General features: G+C 43.2%; 2 protein-coding genes across 3 annotated transcripts; both read left to right on the top strand.

Moving 5' to 3' along the window:
* The first annotated feature begins 662 nt into the window (after positions 1-662).
* TNFSF10 (TNF superfamily member 10) lies at positions 663-11,435 on the top strand. Of its 2 annotated transcripts, none has more exons than XM_065639991.1 (5): positions 663-970; positions 4,766-4,918; positions 6,431-6,473; positions 7,163-7,279; positions 7,968-11,435. In XM_065639991.1, the coding sequence occupies exons 1-5, from the start codon at positions 845-847 to the stop codon at positions 8,411-8,413; spliced, it is 885 nt and encodes a 294-aa protein (XP_065496063.1). In that variant the 5' UTR covers positions 663-844; the 3' UTR covers positions 8,414-11,435. The 2 variants fall into 2 exon arrangements, with proteins under 2 accessions (XP_065496063.1, XP_065496062.1); XM_065639990.1 differs by having other exon boundaries at positions 7,965-11,435.
* Positions 11,436-17,162: 5,727 nt separating this feature from the next.
* GHSR (growth hormone secretagogue receptor) lies at positions 17,163-21,183 on the top strand. The gene is made up of 2 exons (XM_065640324.1): positions 17,163-17,916; positions 20,879-21,183. The coding sequence occupies exons 1-2, from the start codon at positions 17,163-17,165 to the stop codon at positions 21,181-21,183; spliced, it is 1,059 nt and encodes a 352-aa protein (XP_065496396.1).

The following is a 21,183-nucleotide window of genomic DNA, read 5'->3' as shown; positions in this document are numbered from 1 at the left end:
AGAGCGAAATGTAGAATCACAGAATAGTTTGGGTTGGAAGGGACCTTCAAAACTCATCTAGTCCAAACCCCTGCAGTGAGCCAGGACACCTTCAACCAGATCAAGTTGCTCAGAGCCCAGTCCAGCCTGGCCTCGAATGTCTCCAGGGATGGGGCATCCACCACCTCTTTGAGCAACCTGGGCCAGCGTTTCACCACCATCATTGTAAAAAGTTTCTTCCTCCTGTCTAGAATGAATCTCACCTCGTTTAGTTTAAAACCATCACCCTTTGTCCAGCCGTAACGGATCCTGCTAAGACGTCTGTTCCCACAGACCTGATGTTGATGTTCTGTGACATGAAGCATGGGGGGAGAAGCAGTGGTAGCGGAGGGGTTGCAATGGCAGCACTGGGCTGGAGCTCACGGCACGTTTCTGCCATGCTACCGGAGTTGCTACGGGAGCTACAGAAAAAGACAACCCAGCCTGGAGTCAGGAAACGCGCGCACAATGCCTTTTTGAAAGTCCGATTTCCACCACGGCGCTCAGAAATGTTGCGAAACCTGACGGCTGGGAAATTATCCCCCCACACTTCGGGGGGTGCAGGCAGGAGCTGCAAAGCGGCTCGGCGGGCCGGGGCAGGACGGGGCGGGGGGATGCGGCGTCCCGCCCGCCAGCGCGGGGCCGGGGCCGGCGGGGAGGCGGGGAGCGGAGCGGGGTGTGCAGCGGGCGGGCTGCCGGAGGCCGCACTCCGCCGCGGGACAGCGGCGGGTGAGCCCCGAGCCCGGCCCGGCCCGCTCCACCGCCGGCGGGAGCCGCCTCCCCTGCGCGGAGCGCAGCGCTGCCTGGGGACCAGCCGTGCCCGGCCATGATGCTGCCCGCGGCCGGTCCCAGCCCCGGGCAGACCTGCGGGGCCGTGCTGGTCGCCGCCGTGCTCCTGCAGTCCGTCTGCGTGGCCGTCACCTTCCTCTACTTCACCAACGAGCTCAAACAGGTTGGTGGGGGCGGGCAGCCGGGGGGACCCCGCTCTCTCGCTTTCTCTCCCTTTGTTTTGGCCAAGAAAAGGATGGACAGATGGAACCCTTGCTCTGTGCAGAGAGCGACTGTCGGCGATACGGGCGGAGCTGCAGGGAGTTGAAGTGTTTGTGCAGGAGAGCGGAGCCCTCTCCAGACAAAGAGCTTCGCCGTGAGCCTGGTCCTTTGTCTGGGCTCGCCTTGGGCCGTGCGTGTGCACGCAAGAGAATCTCTTCAGGCAAGAACAATTTAAAAGTTTTTGCCTTTTTTTTTTTTTAAGTTATAGGGGGTTTTTTTTGCAGAGAAGTAGCAAATGTTCTTTTCATTAGAGCGCCAAACTAGCAGTCTCATCACATCGCGGTGCCTCATCAGCACGTTAGTAGCGCCCGGGGCCCTGACTACAGCTTCAGCCTCTGTCAACTGGATATTCGTGTAGACAACAGGGGAAAAAGGCAGACAAAACTGAGGTGCCTTTTAAATGCCTCCTCTAGGAAAATACCTAGTTTTAAGACAGTGACTAATCCCAAAGGAACTTCACCCAGACAGCAAACACCACTGAATTCCTCAGAATGATTGTAAAATACCCATTGTGTAGTCTAGATTCTTTGGGCTCCTTGCAGCCACTCTTCATAAGCCTGCTGCTTAACTCCTTCCTCCTCCTGCAAAAGATGATTTGCATTCCAAGAAAATCACAGTTCGTTGATAGTCCAATGAGCCTTTATGTGTGTGGTCCTGCTTTTCTTTAATGTCCTGGTTAGGACTCAGGGTTTACCTGAGTGTCTTGCACGAAATTTACAATCCTGCTGTAAGTTGTACCAGTATGTTGCTCTCCCTGGCACAAAGGTAAACCTAACTGCAGGTTAAGTATACTGTGGTTGCACAACTTCAGAAAATATCGCATAATTATAAAATATTATGTTACCTTTGCATTTATTCCACATCAAATTTAGTAGGTGGAGTCATCTGAGATGTGGAAGTCTCTGAAGCGAATGCTAAAGGGTATACAGTATTCTACAATATGAGCCAATGCTCATACTTTGGAAATTTATCAAACAGATTTTCCTGCTAAGTTCATAGCTGTGGTTGTCCCATATTTGGTATAATGGTGGAGTCAGAGAGATGTGTTAATTTTATGAACTTGGGTTACATAATACTGACAATGAAGAAAAATATATAAATGCATTCTCGTCTCTTCATGCATACAGTTCAGAGTCCTTTGCTAACAAGCTTGCCAATGTAAGTAATTAGTAACCACACTTATCTTTCCCTGCCTTCTATTCAAATATGTACACCTAGGACACAACCACATCTAGTGATACTTGCCCAAAATACAACTCACTGTTTTTGAAGCGTAAAGAGCCTGTATTTGGTGTGAAAAGCTATAAATCTGCCCACACTGAAATTCTGCTGGGCTACAAAGTAAGGTTGCTGGCCCTGGAGGGGGTACCTTAACACAGATTCTTGCATGTGCTATCTGGTACACAATAAACAAGGAAAAAGCTTATCTAGAAACAGTCTGCTACCCCACATCCACATGGTGCATTTGGAATAAATCTCAAAAGATAAACTGGGGTTTTCGTCCACCCATCTTTCTTCTCTTTGTTTTTCACAATATCTGCTTTTCTACACCTTTACCAAATTATTATGGCTTCACAGACTGCAGGTAAATATCTTCACGAAAAGAATGATGTATAATTAGCAGTTTGTCTCTCTACAGCTGTAGTAATATGAGTAGGGTTACAAATATGACCATTTGTTTAACAGTTTTGCCATGAGAGGAAGTGCTGAGACACAAGCACAATAAAGTTCATTATGCTCCAGGATACAGGGCTGCAAGGAAAATATCCTCAGACTTCCTTCTGTGGCAAAAACATAGCCCGTGTACTACTCCTAGAATAGGAGAGAAGGTTTACAAGATAGGGCTCCTGCAGGACTTGGGCCCTCAAAGATTTCAATGCTACAGATAAGCCTCATTTGAGTAAGTCTTACAACACACGGATGCCTTGCTTTCTCTACCCATAAAGCAGAAATACCAATTCTTCAGTACCATATGGTGCTGAGACAAGGTTGCATTCCCTCAGGATTTCAAAATACTTCTGATTTCTGTTTGCTTCCAGATTGGAGGGCAAAGCTCAGAGGTGAGCTGTAGCAGATCTGGTAAGGGAAAAAAATAATATCTCATCTGCTCACATATTTATTTTTAAAACTCATCGAACTACTTTGTTATAGAAGCTCGTATAGTTAAATCTGTCAGAGCCCTTAGTTTTAACTGTATTCTTACCTTAATAAGCACATAACTGTAATCACTTTAAGTGAGTTCTTGAAACAAGAAACCTGATTTAAGAATATCACCATACTCCTCAGCAAAGACACAGAAACCTTCATAAACACTCATAGTGGTGGCCCTGTTTCACTTTGATGCCCACAAAAAGTATAGAATCCTTTAAAGTCGTAGATAAAACTCAATCAGGTCTGCTGCTGCGAACTAAAGGTGGGACTTGCCAGGGTAATGTGGGTGAATTCTCCTAATCCTGACGCATGAAATCTCTCCCTAAAAGCCTTTGTTTTCTAACAGGCAGGAAAAGCAAGGAGTTTGAAGGAGGAGGTGACTCAATTTGTTGCTTTTAATACCCCAGCCTCAAGGACAGCTGAAACTGGTACTTGTAGAATAAATGTATCTGTTTAGCAAACCAAACCAATCTTCTTTAACATAAGAAGAGTGGCATTTAAATGTTACAAGAAGTCCATCTGAATGCTTGGCATGTTTAGTGCTGATTGCTCTTTCTGCCAAGTTCCTGCAGTGCTTTGCTGGCACAAGCGACCTTGCCAGTCTTTACATGAGAGCTGATGCAGCAGCAACAGCGTTCAAAGAAAACAAGAGCTGATCTCTGCTGGCATGGACTGGAGGCAGAGCAGGTTATGTGCTCTTATATTAACCAACGGCACAGGTTATGTGCTCTTGTATTAACCAACAGCGCCAGCTGGAGTTGTGTGTGTTGCCTTGCCCTTGGGAAGAGCTTTCTGCTATGGTATAAACTCTCCCAGCCAAGTTCCCTGGGAGCCAGCAGTTCTGCCATTCTCTTCAAACTCCCTTTATCAAAAGAAAATGTGCTTTCTCTGTGACTAGAGGGTATAGACATCTATATAGACATATAGGGCCATGTCACAAGCATTCAGCATTATAATTTTGTTTGGACTCAAATGTCATGTCTGGTGTCTGGACCTTGTTCTGGACTACTAAGTCAAATAGAGTTATGGAGAGACACCAAGCTGCATACGGGATGGGTATGGTATGGATATATAACAGCAGAAGCCTGGATTATAAGTAGCATTGGCTGAAAAGACAGAATGGAAGATATTTTTAGGTCTGGTATTTGTTTTCAACCTCAGTAATTTGTGAAGAAAAATCCCTTGTGCAAAAGAAATATTTTTAACACACAGAACTAGAGAAACTAAAGAATTCACATCATTAGTGATTTGGGCATTGAATTTTCACAAAGCTTCTTTAGTTGAGTGCTGGATATCAAATTTATGTCCGTGGACATAATGTAAATACATTTTTTGCATATTGGGTATGCTGTCTTCATTAAATAAATATGTAAAATCAGTATGAATTACGCATGCTGTCTCTATAGTCATAACTTGTACTATACAGGCAAATGTTTTAAGGGAAAGTAAGAATGTTCCTAAGCATACTGAATTTAGTGACATACCACAGCTGAACATCTGCAAGCACACCACAATTGAAAATTCCTGGCTTTCCCTTCCACTGCAGCTCCGGGACACGTACTCCAAGAGCAGCATCGCTTGTCTCACCGGGGAGGAAATGGGAAATTTCATCCAAAACTTGGATCTAATTGAAAGCGAAGACAGAGCGGCTGACCCCTGCTGGCAAGTAAAGTGGCACCTGGGAAAGTTAATTAAAAAGGTATTTGGGAACCAACGTGCTGAACAGTGCAGCTTGATGATATTACAATTTGAAGAATCCTAATAGCAGAATAAAGGGAAGGTCTCAGGTTGTTTTTTTGCAAAGCAATAGCCAAGCCACAGCTTCAGCTGCAGAGTGCTTGTGCTGAAGGAAAAAAACCCATGACAGTGGTTTCACTAGACTCAGGAAATAATAAGGCAATCAGTTTTGACTAAGCTAATTTCAGTGACAGGTTGGCTTATCTCAGTGTAGGAGTGCTTGACTTGAGTTTGTTTTCTACCTGATCATAGAGATTATAGTGCTGGCAGAAGCATCACTCCCTCTTTGGAAATACAGGGAAAGTGGTATGAGAAGATGAGACGAAATGTAACACGGGGAGAGGTAAAAAGGTGCCCGAGGAATGCTCTAGCCATGAGCTGTGTAATGGATTCATATTAGGGGAGGAAAGAATGAGCAAGCACACAGCATCGGGCACAGCACCTTCCCAGCTCAGCATTCAGAGAACACCGTCTACTGCATGACTTACAATACAAATAATTTTGGCCACAGAAAAGAAAATAAGCCTGGCTGCAAAATCAGAAAGGCTAAAATCTTCTGCAATGATTTAAAAAATCTCCAGCACATAAAAAAGCTCATCCATAAAAAACCACTTCTGATTGAAACTTACCTGGCAAATCTTGGAGCCCAAAACAGATCCTCTATTTGTATTCTGAGGTCTTGGTTCCTTTGGTGGAAGTTCTGCCAGTAAAGTCCCCGAACTTCTGCATAAAGAAAACACATTTTTATTTAGTGGACATTTACACATCTAATGTAACTACTAGCTCCCTGGTTGCTTAAAAAAAAAGATAGCCTGGATGCCAGAAATAATAATTAACGATAATAATGTTAATAATGATAAAGGATAGACGGATGGATGGACAGATAGATAAATAGAAATGTGGCAGGTCAGAACCCATCAGTAAGTGGCAATACAGGGCCCATGTTTGTCACCCAGGTAAATCATCTCAACCCATCAGCTTGCTGCAGCTGCACCATGGTCGGTAACCAAACTAGTTCATTTCAGGAATCAGCAAGCAGTCACAAGGAAGGTAAATGCACAAAGTAAAATATGCTGGCTTAAGAGCTTAGACAGATAGAGGTATGAAAATGAAATTTAATTTCTCAGAGCTAAGATCCCACAGAAGTGCACACTGCCAAGTATTTGCAAATTGAAGCTGATGCTTGTACACTGTATCTCCTCTTATTTGAGAAAAGCATGAGGGTCAGATTTTCCAACACACTAAAAGCCCAGATGGCTGAGCTCTCTTGAAAAAGTTTTCCCATGTATTTCATTACATAAAAGACCTTAGCACAGAAATATTTTATCATAACAAATGAATAGGATTTCTTTTTATTTGCTTGTTGATCAAATCCAGAATACCCTTTGATCGTGAGGTTGAGAAAAGTGTCTTTTTCCTGCACCTATTAGTTTCTGCTGACAAACTAATTCATTTTCTCTGTGTTCGTTGGCAGATGATGTCGAGAAGCTACGAGGAAAACATATCTGCAGTCAACGGTATTATAATAATTTTATTATCTGTGGCACCTGATGTGTAGTGACTCGAGGAATTTTTTAGAAGTGCAGAAGACACTGACTAAGATCTTGTACTGGCAGCAAGTCGTTGAAAAATGATTACTTATTACTACAAGGCACATTTTCAGGAGCCAGAAATATGGTCAAGTGGGTAGAACAAGGTAACCAGGGTGGATGCAGAGGACTCAGCTTTTGTACCTCGGTCTCACAGTCTTACAGGGACGTTTAAACAATCCACTCTGCTGGGAACAAGCAGCACTGAACTGCTCTAGGTGTAGATCAGTTCAGGAATAGCTCTGCTGGTGCTCATACAGCTCTAAACACGTAGAACAAAAGCATTACAACCTCCAAGTGGAAATTCAGAGTAAAGATTATGAATACTTAACCATAAAAGATACTGATCACGAATGCAAAAATTTGGTAGTGTGAGTTATTTTAAAGTGTCTGTTGGTAACTTTGGGGCGGGAGGGAGGAGAAAAAGAGACATATAAAGACACGTCAAGGAGAACAAGAGAAATGTGAGCCTTAGTAGCCAATATATAGCATTCAGTCTGAGTTAGTCAATTAAAAAAAATGACATACCTATGCCTTAAAATCAGGTGGAACGGGACAGAAGTGCTTGCTAATATTCTCCCTCCTAACGTGAGGTTCCTTTTCTCATCTCCCCTCAGCTGACAGAGCGCTGACACTGTCGCAGACCGATGGGCAGCAGCCGCGTGGTCCCATCAACAGGATCGCGGCACATCTGACGGGCAACAGCAACAGGAAGAATTCCCTGTCCCCACGCAGTAAGGAAAAACCTTTAAAAACAGTTGAAGATCACAGAAATTACTCTCTGGTTGCTAGCCTGGTGCTTACATACACTTTTTAGTACATGCGTTGAGTTAATAGTAAGAAACAAATAATGAAAAAGTCGTCTTGCCCCAGACAACCTTTTTTGCAGCCAATTCTCGCAGAACAGGGAGAAGCCTGTCCCCTGTGGGTACCTCTCTAACGTTTCTTCTGGAACCTTCATTAGGGGAAAAAAAAGTTAATATCCTTCTTCTTAATGTTAAATTTTCCTCTTTCCTTCGGTTTCCTTTTGTTAGTTGTGCGAGTCCCAGCTGCTATGGTGACAGACCCATTAGAAATGTGAGACAGAGACAGGAGAGACTTGACATTCAGGCCATATTAGTGAAAGGCTTGGTAGGGTTTCTACAGCTCTGGAGGCTATCAGACACAAATAGATATTTTAACGTTGTTACTAGGGAACAACGTGATGATTTTTCTGTTATTTGGGAGCACAAAAATTAAAAATAGTTCATGTGAACAGCTTACTTCTGGACCTTCAAAGTGTTTTGAGAATGGACCTAATAGCCACTGGGAAGAGCAGGTTTCATTACTTTGTTGTTAAAAACCAGGCTCCCTGACTAGCAGACACCTGGCTTCACTAACTGGCTTTTAATTTAACATTTTCTCTCTTCTTTTCTCCAGTAGATTCCTCACCCAGGAGAGGGAATGGGCAAAAAATAAACAACTGGGAATCGTCAAGGAAAGGCCACTCTTTCCTTTACAATGTGGAGCTGAGAAATGGCGAGTTAGTGATACCCCAAACAGGCTTTTATTACATCTACTCACAAACTTATTTTCGTTTCCGTGAAAACGAGAACGAGGATTCAGATTTGTTGGCACAAATCAGGAACCCCAAACAGCTTGTCCAATATGTTTACAAACTGACTAATTACCCAGAGCCCATTTTGCTCATGAAAAGTGCAAGAACGAGCTGCTGGTCTAAAAAGGCAGAATATGGACTTTACTCCATCTACCAAGGTGGCGTGTTTCAGCTGAAAAGAGAGGACAGGATTTTCGTCTCCGTCAGTAATGGTGACATAGTTGACATGGACAAAGAAGCAAGTTTTTTTGGAGCCTTTATGATTGCTTAAAAGATGGAAACCATGCTCCAAAGGAGCCAATTTTCCCGGTCAGGACCAGCTTAAAATTCTATAAAACAGGGGATAATAAGCAAACACTGTAGCGATACCAACAATACCAGGCTCCCCTTTCTCAGCTCACTCAGCTTGAGGTCTGACCGTACCGAATACTCTCCCAGCAGCCGGGAAGGAGCAGCAGCCGCTGCCAATGGTGACACTTTGTGCGGGCACGAGCACCGCAGCTCGCTGCCCAGCCGGGCTGGGGACATGCAAGGATGTCACCTGCCACAGATGATCCCTTTGGCCAAGAACCGCAGGCAGGTTAGACCTCGCCACCACCGCTGCAGAGATGTTCCACACCAGCTCAGCCACGGCAGGCGTGATGGAGGATGCTGCAGGTCCGGTTGCTTGAGGCTGGGACTGGAGATCAGATTCTATTTGTGGCCTCCACTGGGACCCAGTCTTGGATATCTCAGCTCCTGTAAGGAGCCTTTGCAAGTCCTGCTTCCCTGATGCCCGTGGAATTACTCCGGAAGTTTTTGTTTGAATCTGAGTTGTGCAAGAGTGAAAGGCCATCAGAAACTCAAACTGCACATCTTCATCTCATCTAACAAAGCACTTAAGCACCTAATTAATTTTAAGCACATGAACAGTCTGACCAAATCAGAGTATTTACATGCTTGAAATTAAATACGTGCTTAAGCATTTTTCAGGATCATGGCTTGAGTAAACACATTAGCTTGTCTTAATCAGGCTGTTGTACATCAAAACAGCTGCTGAAATGGCACAGAAGAGGTTTTGAAATCAATCAGTATTTTGATCAGCACATTATGACAGTGCCTATTTACCTAATTGCTGTGCTGCAAAGATCTCACCAGGTTTCCAATAGCTTCGGTGATGTAGTTGCCATTACACTTGTTGACAGCAAGTACTTGATCCAGAAAAAAGGTGTTTCTCTGTAAATACTGAATTCTATTAGACATATCCACAAATTAAGCATGACATGGTTCTTCCATGTTTATTTGTACTGGCCTGTATTTGGTAGGATGTAATACGGAATAACACACCCCGATGACTAATATTTTAAGGAAAACTTACAACTATCCATGCTAAAACAAGAACTGCAATTTGGGTAATGCTGTTTTTATTTTCATTTTTAGAATGGGTGGCAAATTTTCATAACTTTTTTTTTTTTAAACCATGGCCACTGTATTTTTTAACTCTATGAGTAGAACTATTTTATAGTGGAAAAAAAAAAAGGAAAAAAGAGATAAAGAGATTTGCAAGTGTAAGCTGTGTGGGTTGGATCCACAGCATAAATCAGGTAGCATTAATCAGCACATCGGCGGCATTGTCAGTGGAGTGGTACCAGTTTGCACCATGAATGCATTTTGACCAGGTTCAGAGTAAACAGTAGGGAAAAGATGGTGAAAGTGGAAAAAAAAATTGGAAGGGAAGGACGACAATTGTTCTGTAAATGTTACTTTACATCAAAAGAATGACTCCAGGAGAGAATCTGCTTGTCTATTTTTCAACACGCTAAGATTGCTGTGGGTACCCTCACATTCACCTCCACATTCTGGTAATTAACCACTGTACAGACCTTGAATATGGGCCTAATGAGTAAACACACATCATTCATCTTACTACTCTGCCAACAAGAGGAAATGAATAGACACGAGTCCCTGCATTTATTTCGTCATTCAGAAAAGGAGGTTCTTTGCTTCACTTAAATACCTGTGTTTGAGCAGCAAGAAAAAAAATTCAGGAATAGCCTCCTTTGGACAGGTTGGGGCAAAGAAACACACTGCCGTAAGCCTAAAATGATGAGTTTTAACTTTTGTCTGCTGTTCTAACATAGCATCACATATGCTGTTTTCAGTGGTAATCAAATACGTGAAATTTGTCATCATTTACTGGAACACTTGGGTTTGCCTCATTCTCAAATCAGCTGTTTCAACAGAGAACAGAAAATATGTCTACAGTTTTCTTTCTGATTTCAGTATTTAATTCAGAAATTTTCTGCCTGCCAGAAAAGGCTAGAGAGAACAAAGCCATTCCCTACGTATCTGGATGTCTGCTGCATTGGAGAAATTGGCTTTGTAAGTTCTCATTGCAAATGGACTGGGCTTCTTGATCTCAGCACAGGATTGACCCATGTTATCAGGTTTGAGGTGGTTTTTAGCAATACTGAAAATTTAATCTTTTGTGTTTAGAAATGTTATTTCAGGAGCTTATTTGAAAGAAATTTTATCTGAACTGTGGAAAAGTATTTCAGATTTACTGGTGGCAGTTTAGAGTCAGAAATCCTCCCTTAGGACTAAGGACCAGTTCATGTAACATAGGAGTCGTGGCTGCTAGAAAGGAATGGAAGGAAACTGTGGGGGACTCCGGAAATTTGCTGCTGATGTTAAGACAAACTGTCTATTACACGCTGATATTTTTTTCTCCGAGTTCTCTCCTCAGCTCTCAATATATAGCACCATGCCAGCTGTTGCTTGAGGAATGCTCCCTGGCATTATCTTCCTTTTTTCTCTAAATGTACGTACTCTTGGTCTCTGCACGCAGAGCATATCTCAGCAGGGATCACACCAAATGATCCTATTTCATTTCTGAATAATCCAAAGGCATGCTTGCCAGATACTGTCTTGGAGAGAAACTATCAAGCAATATCTGACAGGACACGCTTGAAGATGAATGGAAAGATATAGCGACTTCTGTTTGTACATTTGCACCCTGAATCATACTTTTCATCTCACTTTACGTTGAAAGGCGAATGTAGCAAATTTTTGTTTGTGGATGGAGGCTGTGGTAACATGTGAATATTGTAATTTTTCTACCTTTTATATAAAACATTTTTAGTAAATAGTTATTTCATCTTGCAGTGATTATTGGTGTAATCCTATGGCTTCTATAATGACAACCCAGTTGGAAATAATTTCTCTGACATTGGTTGGTATCAGTTATAATCCATTAAATGCCACAAATGGTTGCAACACAAAGGACGTCATTCAAACGAGTGAGCAATGCCATATCGTACAACGCCATAGAATGGACTTCCAGACCCTAGTTGGTGAACAGCATCTGGAAGCAGTACACTGAAGAAAAACACTGAAAATGCTCTCATGACCAAAACCCTGAGCACTGCCTTTGAGGTCCTTCTCATATTCCAGGGCTTTGGCAATTACTTAAGCATTGGGAAATCTATTTAGTATGGAAATATCTAATTCTTATCCATTACCAAACTGTATTAGAAGACCATTTACACAGATGTTGTAAAGCAGCAGTAAACTGGAGCTCCCCTAACGCTGAAAACAAATGCAGTCGCTTCCTCGAGAGCACACAGGGGGTAGTTTGGTCTATCCACTCCACTTTCAAAATTGTCCCACCAGAAAAAAAGGAAGAAACTCAAGCAGACCCTGGAAACTCCACAGGGCAGGAAGGCACCATCTATGCTGCCCCCAGCGCGGAGACAGGAGAGGGGCTGGTTCCATCCTGCACCTGCAGAGAGGAGCTGTAGCTGGTGCCACAGTGGGATAGGCCCTGGGGGACAAACCCCCAGGAAAATTGCCCCCACCTCAGCCACTGCCATGGGCCGTTTCACCTCTCTGTGTTCCTTTTGACATCGCCTTCTCTTACCAGTTCCCAATATTATTCTCACTGTACTGGGCTCTGGCAGACCCCCACATCGCTGTTCCACACACTGCACATCTACGTGATTAAAAAAAGGATGCTTGCCTCTCTAATGGACTCATAATCTAAATACATTTCGCCTGGTGTTTGTGTTAGGCTTTATTTGGAATAGATGGGCATTCCTCAACCCTTGGTAATCAGACGAGTAGATCTGTGTGTGCAGCTCTCCCTGTGCACACCGAGCCCCACTGGAACCAGTACACCATCACCAGGGAGGAGCAGCCCCCCTGACCACAGCCCCAGATTGCAAGGATGCCCGCAGATTTTAAAAATAAATTACTCCATTCAGAGAGACTGCTTTTATTTCAGCAGAGGGCTCTCTCTTTTTCTGGTGTTTCCATGGGAAAGGACAGGCCAGCTAACTGACTTTTATTTTACCTTTCATTACTTCATGGAAACAGACTTTTATTTTTTGCCTCTCTCTGGTATTAATAAATGTAATTATTATTGTTTGTATTGCAGCAGTATTCACCGCCCAGGCAGGATGAAGGATGCATTTGCTGTACTCTATGCAAACAGTTAAAAGCCTGATTCAGTTACTGAGATTTTGAGACTCATAATTTTAGTTTTCAGATTACATGTAAATATCAGGGTCTAAGAAAAGACTGAATGTGGTGATCAATAAAACATGAACAAGCACAGAGACAAGATCTCATTCATCCCTCCAAGGCACCTTGTGCCATTCAGTAGAAGAAATGGGAGGTAGATTAGGATATTGTTGGGTCTGATCCATTTTTCACAGGTTGGGGGCTTTTTCCACATAGAGTTACAGGGAAGTTTATAGAAATTTTCACCAGAATTATCCAACATTCGGTTCTCCATTACTTTTCTGTTTTCATTTGCATTAACAGACTGAAATTGCACACTATGTCACATTAAAAAAATAATTCCTTTCCCTCTGATTAGCAGGGTGCCACAGTTAACTGCCTGACCACTGTGCTTCCACAGATAACCCAAACCTATACAGATATTTTCATTAATTTCTTCTGAAAGTTTTGGAGGTCACATTGAGTTAGGACACTGAGTCATGACAGAGATGCTGTCAAACTGCTCGTGGTGAGTGAGACACTGCAGCTTATGGCAGAAACCTTTAAGTTTAAGCAGCTCCCCATTTCTATGGGCTGTTCTACCAGAGTTAATATAAATCACAGTCCTTGTCTTTGATACACATAACACTTTTGCACTGAACACATCACATATGTACCACTCATAGCATTAACAAACATTAGAGAATCCAAAGCTGCTCAAACTGCCTTTCAGAAACTGGCAGTTTAAACGCAATAGAATCCAAGGCACAAATTTGTCCTCAAGACACTTAAAAATTTGTCTGAGTGTGAATTCTTTGGCTCATATTATTCTCAATTTCTATCAAGTCATGGGTATTTAGCCCATATAACTACTGGGCAAAGACAAAGTGGATTAACTGCAGATATTTGCTAGTGAATTGAGCCAAGTTATCACTCCCCATTTAACATGAGACAGAAGTATCAATGAGAAAGTACAAATTGGGATAATTAACTATGCAATCCCACCCTGCATGTTCTGGCACTAACAGAGCTCAAGGCATCATGAATATTAATAAACATAGGTAAGTCAGGTGAGCATCTCCCTCCAAAGCCAGGAGAGCTTTGAGTCAAACCCTAGAGATCTTTAGAGAGAATGTCCAATGATATATATATCAAAAATGCAGGATACTTCTCCTATTACTCTCATGCTAGAAATTATCTAATTAACACTGTGTACTTATAACCCAGAGTAAACATACCTGTGACTGATGAACCACGTTCTCTCTCCACTTGGTGAACAAGTCTAACAAAGGGACATTAATGCCCAGAGTGTGACCTGGCGGCACAACGAACTGAGCACAGCTTTGCTAATTAATAAACTAGCACTGTTTTGAAGTCTGCTTGCAGGCATTTACTGCCATATAAGCAACTGTAAGTCATTTGAACACATTCTGGGTTTGATGTCATTAAGTTGGATTACCACTATTTCATCAGCGCTGCTTGCTGATGATAGTTGCTAAACCGTAACCTTTGAAAGCACACACCAGATGCTACCTTCTGTTCTTAAAATACATTTATAAGAAAAGGCAAAACATCTTCTGCCCCTGGATATAATCAAGAAACTGAATTTGCTTTTCTGCAAATTGTTGGAGATGCATCATTTTTCAAGGGGAGATCTCTCCCCCGAAGCCTGTTTTCCACTTTCTTCATCTCTCCACAGTAAAACCATAACCATTCTATTTCAAAGCCTTCAGATATTTCCATGACAACAAACAATGATATAAACAAGAATTAAAACTTTCTTGGATGAGCATGGAAAGAATGGAACATAGGAGAGAGATTTCAAAACTCCATAAACAGAAACCCTCTTCTACCTTACCTCCAGTGCTCAACACAGCTTTAAAGCTACTGAAGAGAAGCACAAATATTTTAGGAGCTCCACGAAAGCTAAATGTCCATTATAATGTGGGATTTTTAAAAAATATTTTTAAAATATCTGGTTTGTTCATACCCCCAGTTAGTGGACAAAACTCTGAATAAAAAGGACTTAACTTCTGCCTCTTTTTCTCAATTTCTCTCATCCCAATAACATCAATTGCTTCAACCTTTTCTGCAGTTGTTAAGGCAGCATATGCAAAGCAGAGGCAGGAATTAATTATCATGCAAGTTTGTGGGATGTCAGTTCTTTATATCCCATCAAAACTTGGCTTGCAATTGCCAAAGAAATCAGAAAGAACCAGGAAAATGGAGCTGCTTTTCCCCTCTCTCAGCTGACTCGTTTTCTGGCCCTGACCCGATGAAGAAAAAGCAGCCAGAGAAGCCCTTGACTCATGACGCCCTTTAAATAAGAAGAGGTTCAATGTTCCTGGATTCAAAGCACAACTGCCATTTCTGATCCAAGTGGCTCATGATATCAGACTCTCAATTATTTCAGTGTTAATTTGCTGCATTACAAGCTCAAGCTGTCCAGAGTATATAAATCTGGTGATACCTCACTTTTGGCTACTTGGTTTTGCTGCACACACTTGAGTTCAAGTATTATTTTAATAAGGAATACCCTTTTTTTCTGGAAAAAAAAAATGAAAGAAAGCTTTTATCTCCCTGGGGAGAGGGAAATGATCATTTATGACAAGATACAGCTCAGCAAAACCTGGAAGAATTTCATGAGAATGAAGGATGCTCTCTACACAGAAAAGTCACATTTATAGCTTCAGGCCATTTTTCTGTCAAATATCAACATCCTGGAGCTAATGCCACTGGTCTGAGAATTCATCGCCGGGCCAGGGGGAAGAGTCAAATAATTCTTTATAATAACACAAAGCATTTGGCAGCCTAAATAAAGAAGCAGTCACCAGCTCCTCCATAATATAATGCAATGTCATTTAAATTAGATTGGACACAAAATTCTAAAATGAAATAACTGCACATTGGTGGCATACAGCTCATCATTTTTCTTCAGAAACATAAAAAACAATTATATAGGCAGTTAGATAAACAAAGTGGGAAGCACGTTAGGCTCTTTCTTCTTTTCAACTGCAATTAATGTGTAGCCATCCTCCATAAAATTTAGCAACTGTTGAGTAACTTGCTACAAAACTGTCTCACAGTTCAAGAGTGGGAATGATAAATAGGGATTCCAAAGAAACTGTAAAAATGTATCATCCAAATTAGGATACAGACAAAGCACTAAGGCTTATGCTTGCATTATTACAGAAAGTAACTTATAGAAAAGAGGCACATTCAGAGGTGCAGGCAGAGTCACACGGTGTCGTGTCACAACCCGCTTGTGCTCTATCGTTTAAGCTCTGCAGCTATGAAATAGCAGTGCTAGCAGATGGTGTATGCATGTATGTGAATGCACTCTGAAAAAACAGCATAAAACTGTACCTCAGATGAATTAAGCTAGATGCTAACATGGATTCAGAGCACTGGTTGCTACCTGAAAGATGGCACACAAGGGAAGGGATGCAGCCCCTCTAGGTAGAAAAACGAGAGTGAAAAATGGTTGTGCTGTAGCACACCCACTCTGCAGGGACAAGTTGGAAAGAAGGAGAGATACCCCCCTTTCCTGGTGTGCTGGGGGTCACTTTACTGTCCCTCATCTCACCTTGTGCTGCTTCCACCTTATTTCTTCTCAGGTACAACATTATCCTGTAGCACTATGTAGGAGTCTGCAGCTGGGGAAACACACAGATATATGTGTCTGTGAAGGGCAGAGCGTAGGACCGCAGAAACATGCTCAATCAAAATTTAATTGTAGGTAAATCATATAGAAGAGGGTGATTACTGCAGCTTCACTCAACTGGAGCCTTACCGGGCTCCTGCCAAGATCCAAGGGCAGAGCAAAGGTACGACACGAGGAAACAGCGATTGCAGCTCTCCCTGTGTTTCTGCACCCATCGTTACGTTCCCATGTACCCCGTGGGGCTGCGCATCCCTGCACATCACCGATTTGTTCTGCACAGAGAAAACGCGCTGCAACTACCAAGAAAAGGAAGTTGCCGCTGTTCAGACAGCACAACCGCCCTTTGCAACAGCGACAAGTGGGAACCGCACCTGCCCAGCACACCCGCGCCGGCAGGAGCGGTGCGGGCAGCCAAACCCGGGCTGGGGACAGGCAGGGAGCGCCTGCCCGCCGCTGCCTGCGGGTCAGCAACGCCGGGGGCGAAACCTCCTGAAGCGGGGGACTTGCGAAGAAAGTTTAAAAGCTGATGCTGGTGCGGATTTGGCAGCCGCCGGGGGTTTGCGCTGCGGGGCTGAGCTAGTTCTTCATCCCTGCGGCTCCGGATCCACAGCAGAACCTCAGGGCAGCGCGGGAGGGCGCGGGACCGCTCCGCACCCGCGGAGCCAGCGCGCCCACGTCTCCTGTGACGCGCCGGCGAGCGCCAGCCCTCCCCGGGGCCGGGGGGAGCAGCAGCGCCCGGAGAGAGGCGGAGCGGGGCCGGCTCGTCCCTCCCCGCCCTCCGCACCTGCCCGAGCAGCACAGCGGAGGCCCTGGCCGGGCTGCGCGGGGGCGGCTCCGCGGGCGCGCCGGGCGGTGATGCGCAGCCCGCGGCGGCAGGATGCGGGAGGGGAGCGCGGGCGGCCGCGGCGCGGAGAACCGGACGGGCGCCGAGCCCCCGCTGCACCTTTTCCCCGCGCCCGTGCTCACCGGCATCACTGTCGCCTGCGTCCTCCTCTTCGTCATCGGGATCATCGGCAACCTCATGACCATGCTGGTGGTGTCGCGGTTCCGGGACATGAGGACCACCACCAACTTTTACCTGTCCAGCATGGCCTTTTCCGACCTTCTCATCTTCCTCTGCATGCCCCTGGACCTCTTCCGCCTCTGGCAATACCGGCCCTGGAACTTTGGGGACCTCCTCTGCAAGCTCTTCCAGTTCATCAGCGAGAGCTGCACCTACTCCACCATCCTCAACATCACTGCCCTCAGCGTGGAGCGGTACGTCGCCATCTGCTTCCCCCTCCGAGCTAAAGTGATCATCACCAAGGGGAAGGTCAAGCTGGTCATCCTCTTCCTCTGGGCTGTCTCCTTCATTAGTGCCGGACCCATCTTTGTCCTGGTGGGGGTCGAGCATGAGAATGGCACTAACCCCCTGAGCACCAACGAGTGCCGAGCCACGGAGTATGCCATCCGCTCGGGGCTCCTCACCATCATGGTCTGGACCTCCAGCATCTTCTTTTTCCTGCCCGTGTTTTGCCTGACCGTGCTGTACAGCCTCATTGGGAGGAAGCTCTGGAGGAGAAAGAGAAAGAACATCGGTCCAAATGCTGTCATCAGGGATAAGAACAACAAGCAAACTGTGAAAATGTTAGGTACGACTCTTCTTGCTCTGTTTTTCCAAAGGATATGCATGTTTGCGTGTGTGAGAAAGACTGAGAGAGTTCTAGTAGTTCCCTATAGTTCCATCTAAAGGAAAGCATTTATTGAACATGTTTCATACAAAGGGCTGCACCTCAATGTGTTAATAGAATAATTCTCCCCCTTCGTTAGACTTATTTCTAACTGATTTGAGCTGGGGACTCTCAAACAGTTAAACAAATGTTAACAACAACCACTGACAAGGGCAAATGCTACAGTTACCATTAGCTAGTGCCCTGGAGATTTTTTGAACATTTTTGCTCTTTGGTTGTGGATACCGATGTTATTTACAGGAGGATAGTTTATTTGACTTTTAAACAAAACTAACCCCTTCTCAAACCATGAAGTTGAGCTGCAGGATGTGATGTGCACTTAGTTTTCAGTTTCACATGAAAAGACTGTGAAGGTTTTATCAAATTTGAGTTATTTACTAGGATGGCTCTTTAAGCTTATGAAACTTAATCTGCATTTTTATATGAGTAAAACACCAGCATGTGCTGAACAGGGAGCACTGTGTCTCCTTTGAGGTCTGTGATCCTGTAAATTCCCACTGACTTTAAGAAAACAGGATCCAGACGACAGACATTGTCGTTCCTAACTTTGTATATTTACATTGCTGAATGGTTTAAACAACAGATATTATTGGCATGCAGAAGCACAAATTTTAACATACTAAGTCAGTGCATGTGGTGGGAGTTTGATGCACAAAACCAAAAAGTTGTTCTGCAGTTTAGTGTCTGAAAACTGCAGAATCCTCCTGCTGCTGCAGAGTTTTCTTCAAGCAAAAAGTCCTCCGCAGTGCAAGTCATCCCATGGATTTTGGTGGGGATGAGATGCTCTGCATGGAGAATGTTTCATGGGCAGCAGCTCTGCTGTGCTCGTTTCAGCCAGGTTCAAGTGATGGGCTAATGAGCTAGATGAAGAGGTGGCAGCGTGTCCTAAGTTCCTTAATTATTAAATGGGAGCCTAACTGATTTTTTGTTCATGTCCTGCTTTATTACTATGCAATAGCAGGAAGATTAATAAGACCTGCAGCATTCTTCATGCCCTTTCAGCTACATTTTATGATCAGTAGAATTACTTCAGTCTGGTAAGCGTGACCTTGGAAGTAATTCATCATTTACACTTCTAGTGTTTCAGGATTATGAATGTCTACTTATAATAAATAAATTGCTAGCATATATTACTACAATATTTATATTTCTGTGCACTTAACTACAAAGAATTTTGAAATACTAACTGTTTATTTCTGTCCTGGAGTAGTGCCACAAGCACTACAATATTTGAGAAGCCCTTTTTTTTTTTTTTTCTTTTACAAGGTCCGAGAACAGCAAGACAGTGGCAAGAGTGTCCTCTGACAGAGAGCCAATATTCTCTAAATGATAAAAGTCTGATGTCTGATGGAAGGCTGGAAAGAAAAGCAGTTACTAAGGGCTCTGTACCAGCAGATGCTCAGTGCAGTCTGCTCTCCTTGGTTTTAATGTTCTGCTTAAAATTTAGAAGGCACATTGTAAGACTTTAGCAAGTCATGGAACATCAAGTAAATGGGATTAGCATCAACACTTCTTTTAAATTGTAGAGAAAGGTTATACTTCTAGGTCCATAATTAAACACCTAAATGTATAGCCTGACTTACAAAGGAGCTATCGTGTTCTGTTTCTATTGAAATCCATGCGATTCTGCATGCCCGAAGATCAAATTGTTGAAAGCCTGACTAGGGGTATGCATGCCCACATGTGAATATATTGACTATGCTTAAAATTCTATTCATAGTGGTAATTACGGTAATATTCATTACGTGGATTAAACTCTAGAGCATAGCTATGAGCTAAGGAAACAGTATCTGAATTTTGTAGGTGAAGATACTGAGGAAAATGTGGAAGTGGTTGGCTCAAGAAGATGCAGAGCTGGAAAACAGATGATCTGAATCTCAGCTCTGTACTTTAGAGTCCACCACAAGTCCTACATAAGTACTTATTCAAACGGGAATGCTCGTTCAGAAAGATTTTTGGGGAAAGGTGCCTGTAGTCACCCCCCTTAGCTCTTTTAATTTTATATCTGCTGTGACTTGACATGAGCAAGCAGGGTTGCTAATACAAGAGAACAAGTTAACTGGTAAAAATTAGAATGTCAAAAACCCCTGCTTGAGTTTTCTTGTTTTTTCTCTTTCTGCTGTATTAATAGGTACACACAAAGCAATATGAAAAATAAAGGTCAATAGCACACAGGAAATAAAAAGTTTCCCTTTCTCTAGGGTGGAAATTCAAATGAGCCAGTGTTCAAAGATACACATGTTTCTATTATTCTGCATATGTCATATTTATATCTAAATGCAACCATAGTGATACTGCAATGATACAAAGATATAACTATAATTATGCAGTTACATATTTAGTTTTACTCTTCTTGGAATAACTCACATTCCAAAAAATGGACAGTCTGGAGGGATGCACTGCTGTCTGTTCTTACCTTGACATACATGCTCTACACTGGTTTGTTATATTTTTGGGCCTTTGCCTTCAACAATTTTGCTTCCCAGCAATTCCATTCTTCATTATGGACCACAGTGTTAAGTCTATCACATTATATATAATTTGCTTTTGTTAAACACTGCAAATGATTATTTTTTGTCAGCATCCTGATTATTTAATTCTGTATTTACAAAAACATATGTTTTGTAGTTCAGAAGTACCTCCGATAGTCGTGCAGTCTACAGGCAGCCTGTTTAGATATGATCAATGTGCATTAAGTATTGCTAATTTATACTCCCAGAGAATGTAGTGAGAGACACGAAACTGAAAACTTACAGGATGTATTTTCACACTTTATGATTGATTTGTTAAAGAAATAGAATTATAATTGCCTGTATTTTAATACTCATACTTAACACAATTTCTTCTGCTGTTTTTATTTTAGTTGTGGTGGTATTTGCTTTCATACTCTGCTGGTTGCCTTTTCACGTAGGACGATATTTATTTTCCAAATCATTTGAAGTCGGATCCCTGGAGATCGCAGTGATCAGCCAGTACTGCAACTTGGTGTCCTTTGTCCTCTTCTACCTTAGCGCAGCCATCAACCCCATCCTCTACAACATCATGTCCAAGAAGTACCGAGTCGCTGCTTGCCGGCTCTTTGGACTCAAACCCCTTCCAAAGAAAAGACTCTCCAGCACAAAGCAAGAAAGTTCGCGTGCCTGGGCAGAACCGAGTGTTTTCACATGA

Source organism: Caloenas nicobarica, chromosome 8, assembly GCF_036013445.1.
Source record: "Caloenas nicobarica isolate bCalNic1 chromosome 8, bCalNic1.hap1, whole genome shotgun sequence".
NCBI classification, from domain to species: Eukaryota; Metazoa; Chordata; class Aves; order Columbiformes; family Columbidae; genus Caloenas; species Caloenas nicobarica.
The sequence above is the reverse complement of the archived record's forward strand: the minus strand, read 5'-3'. Positions and strand labels throughout refer to the sequence as shown.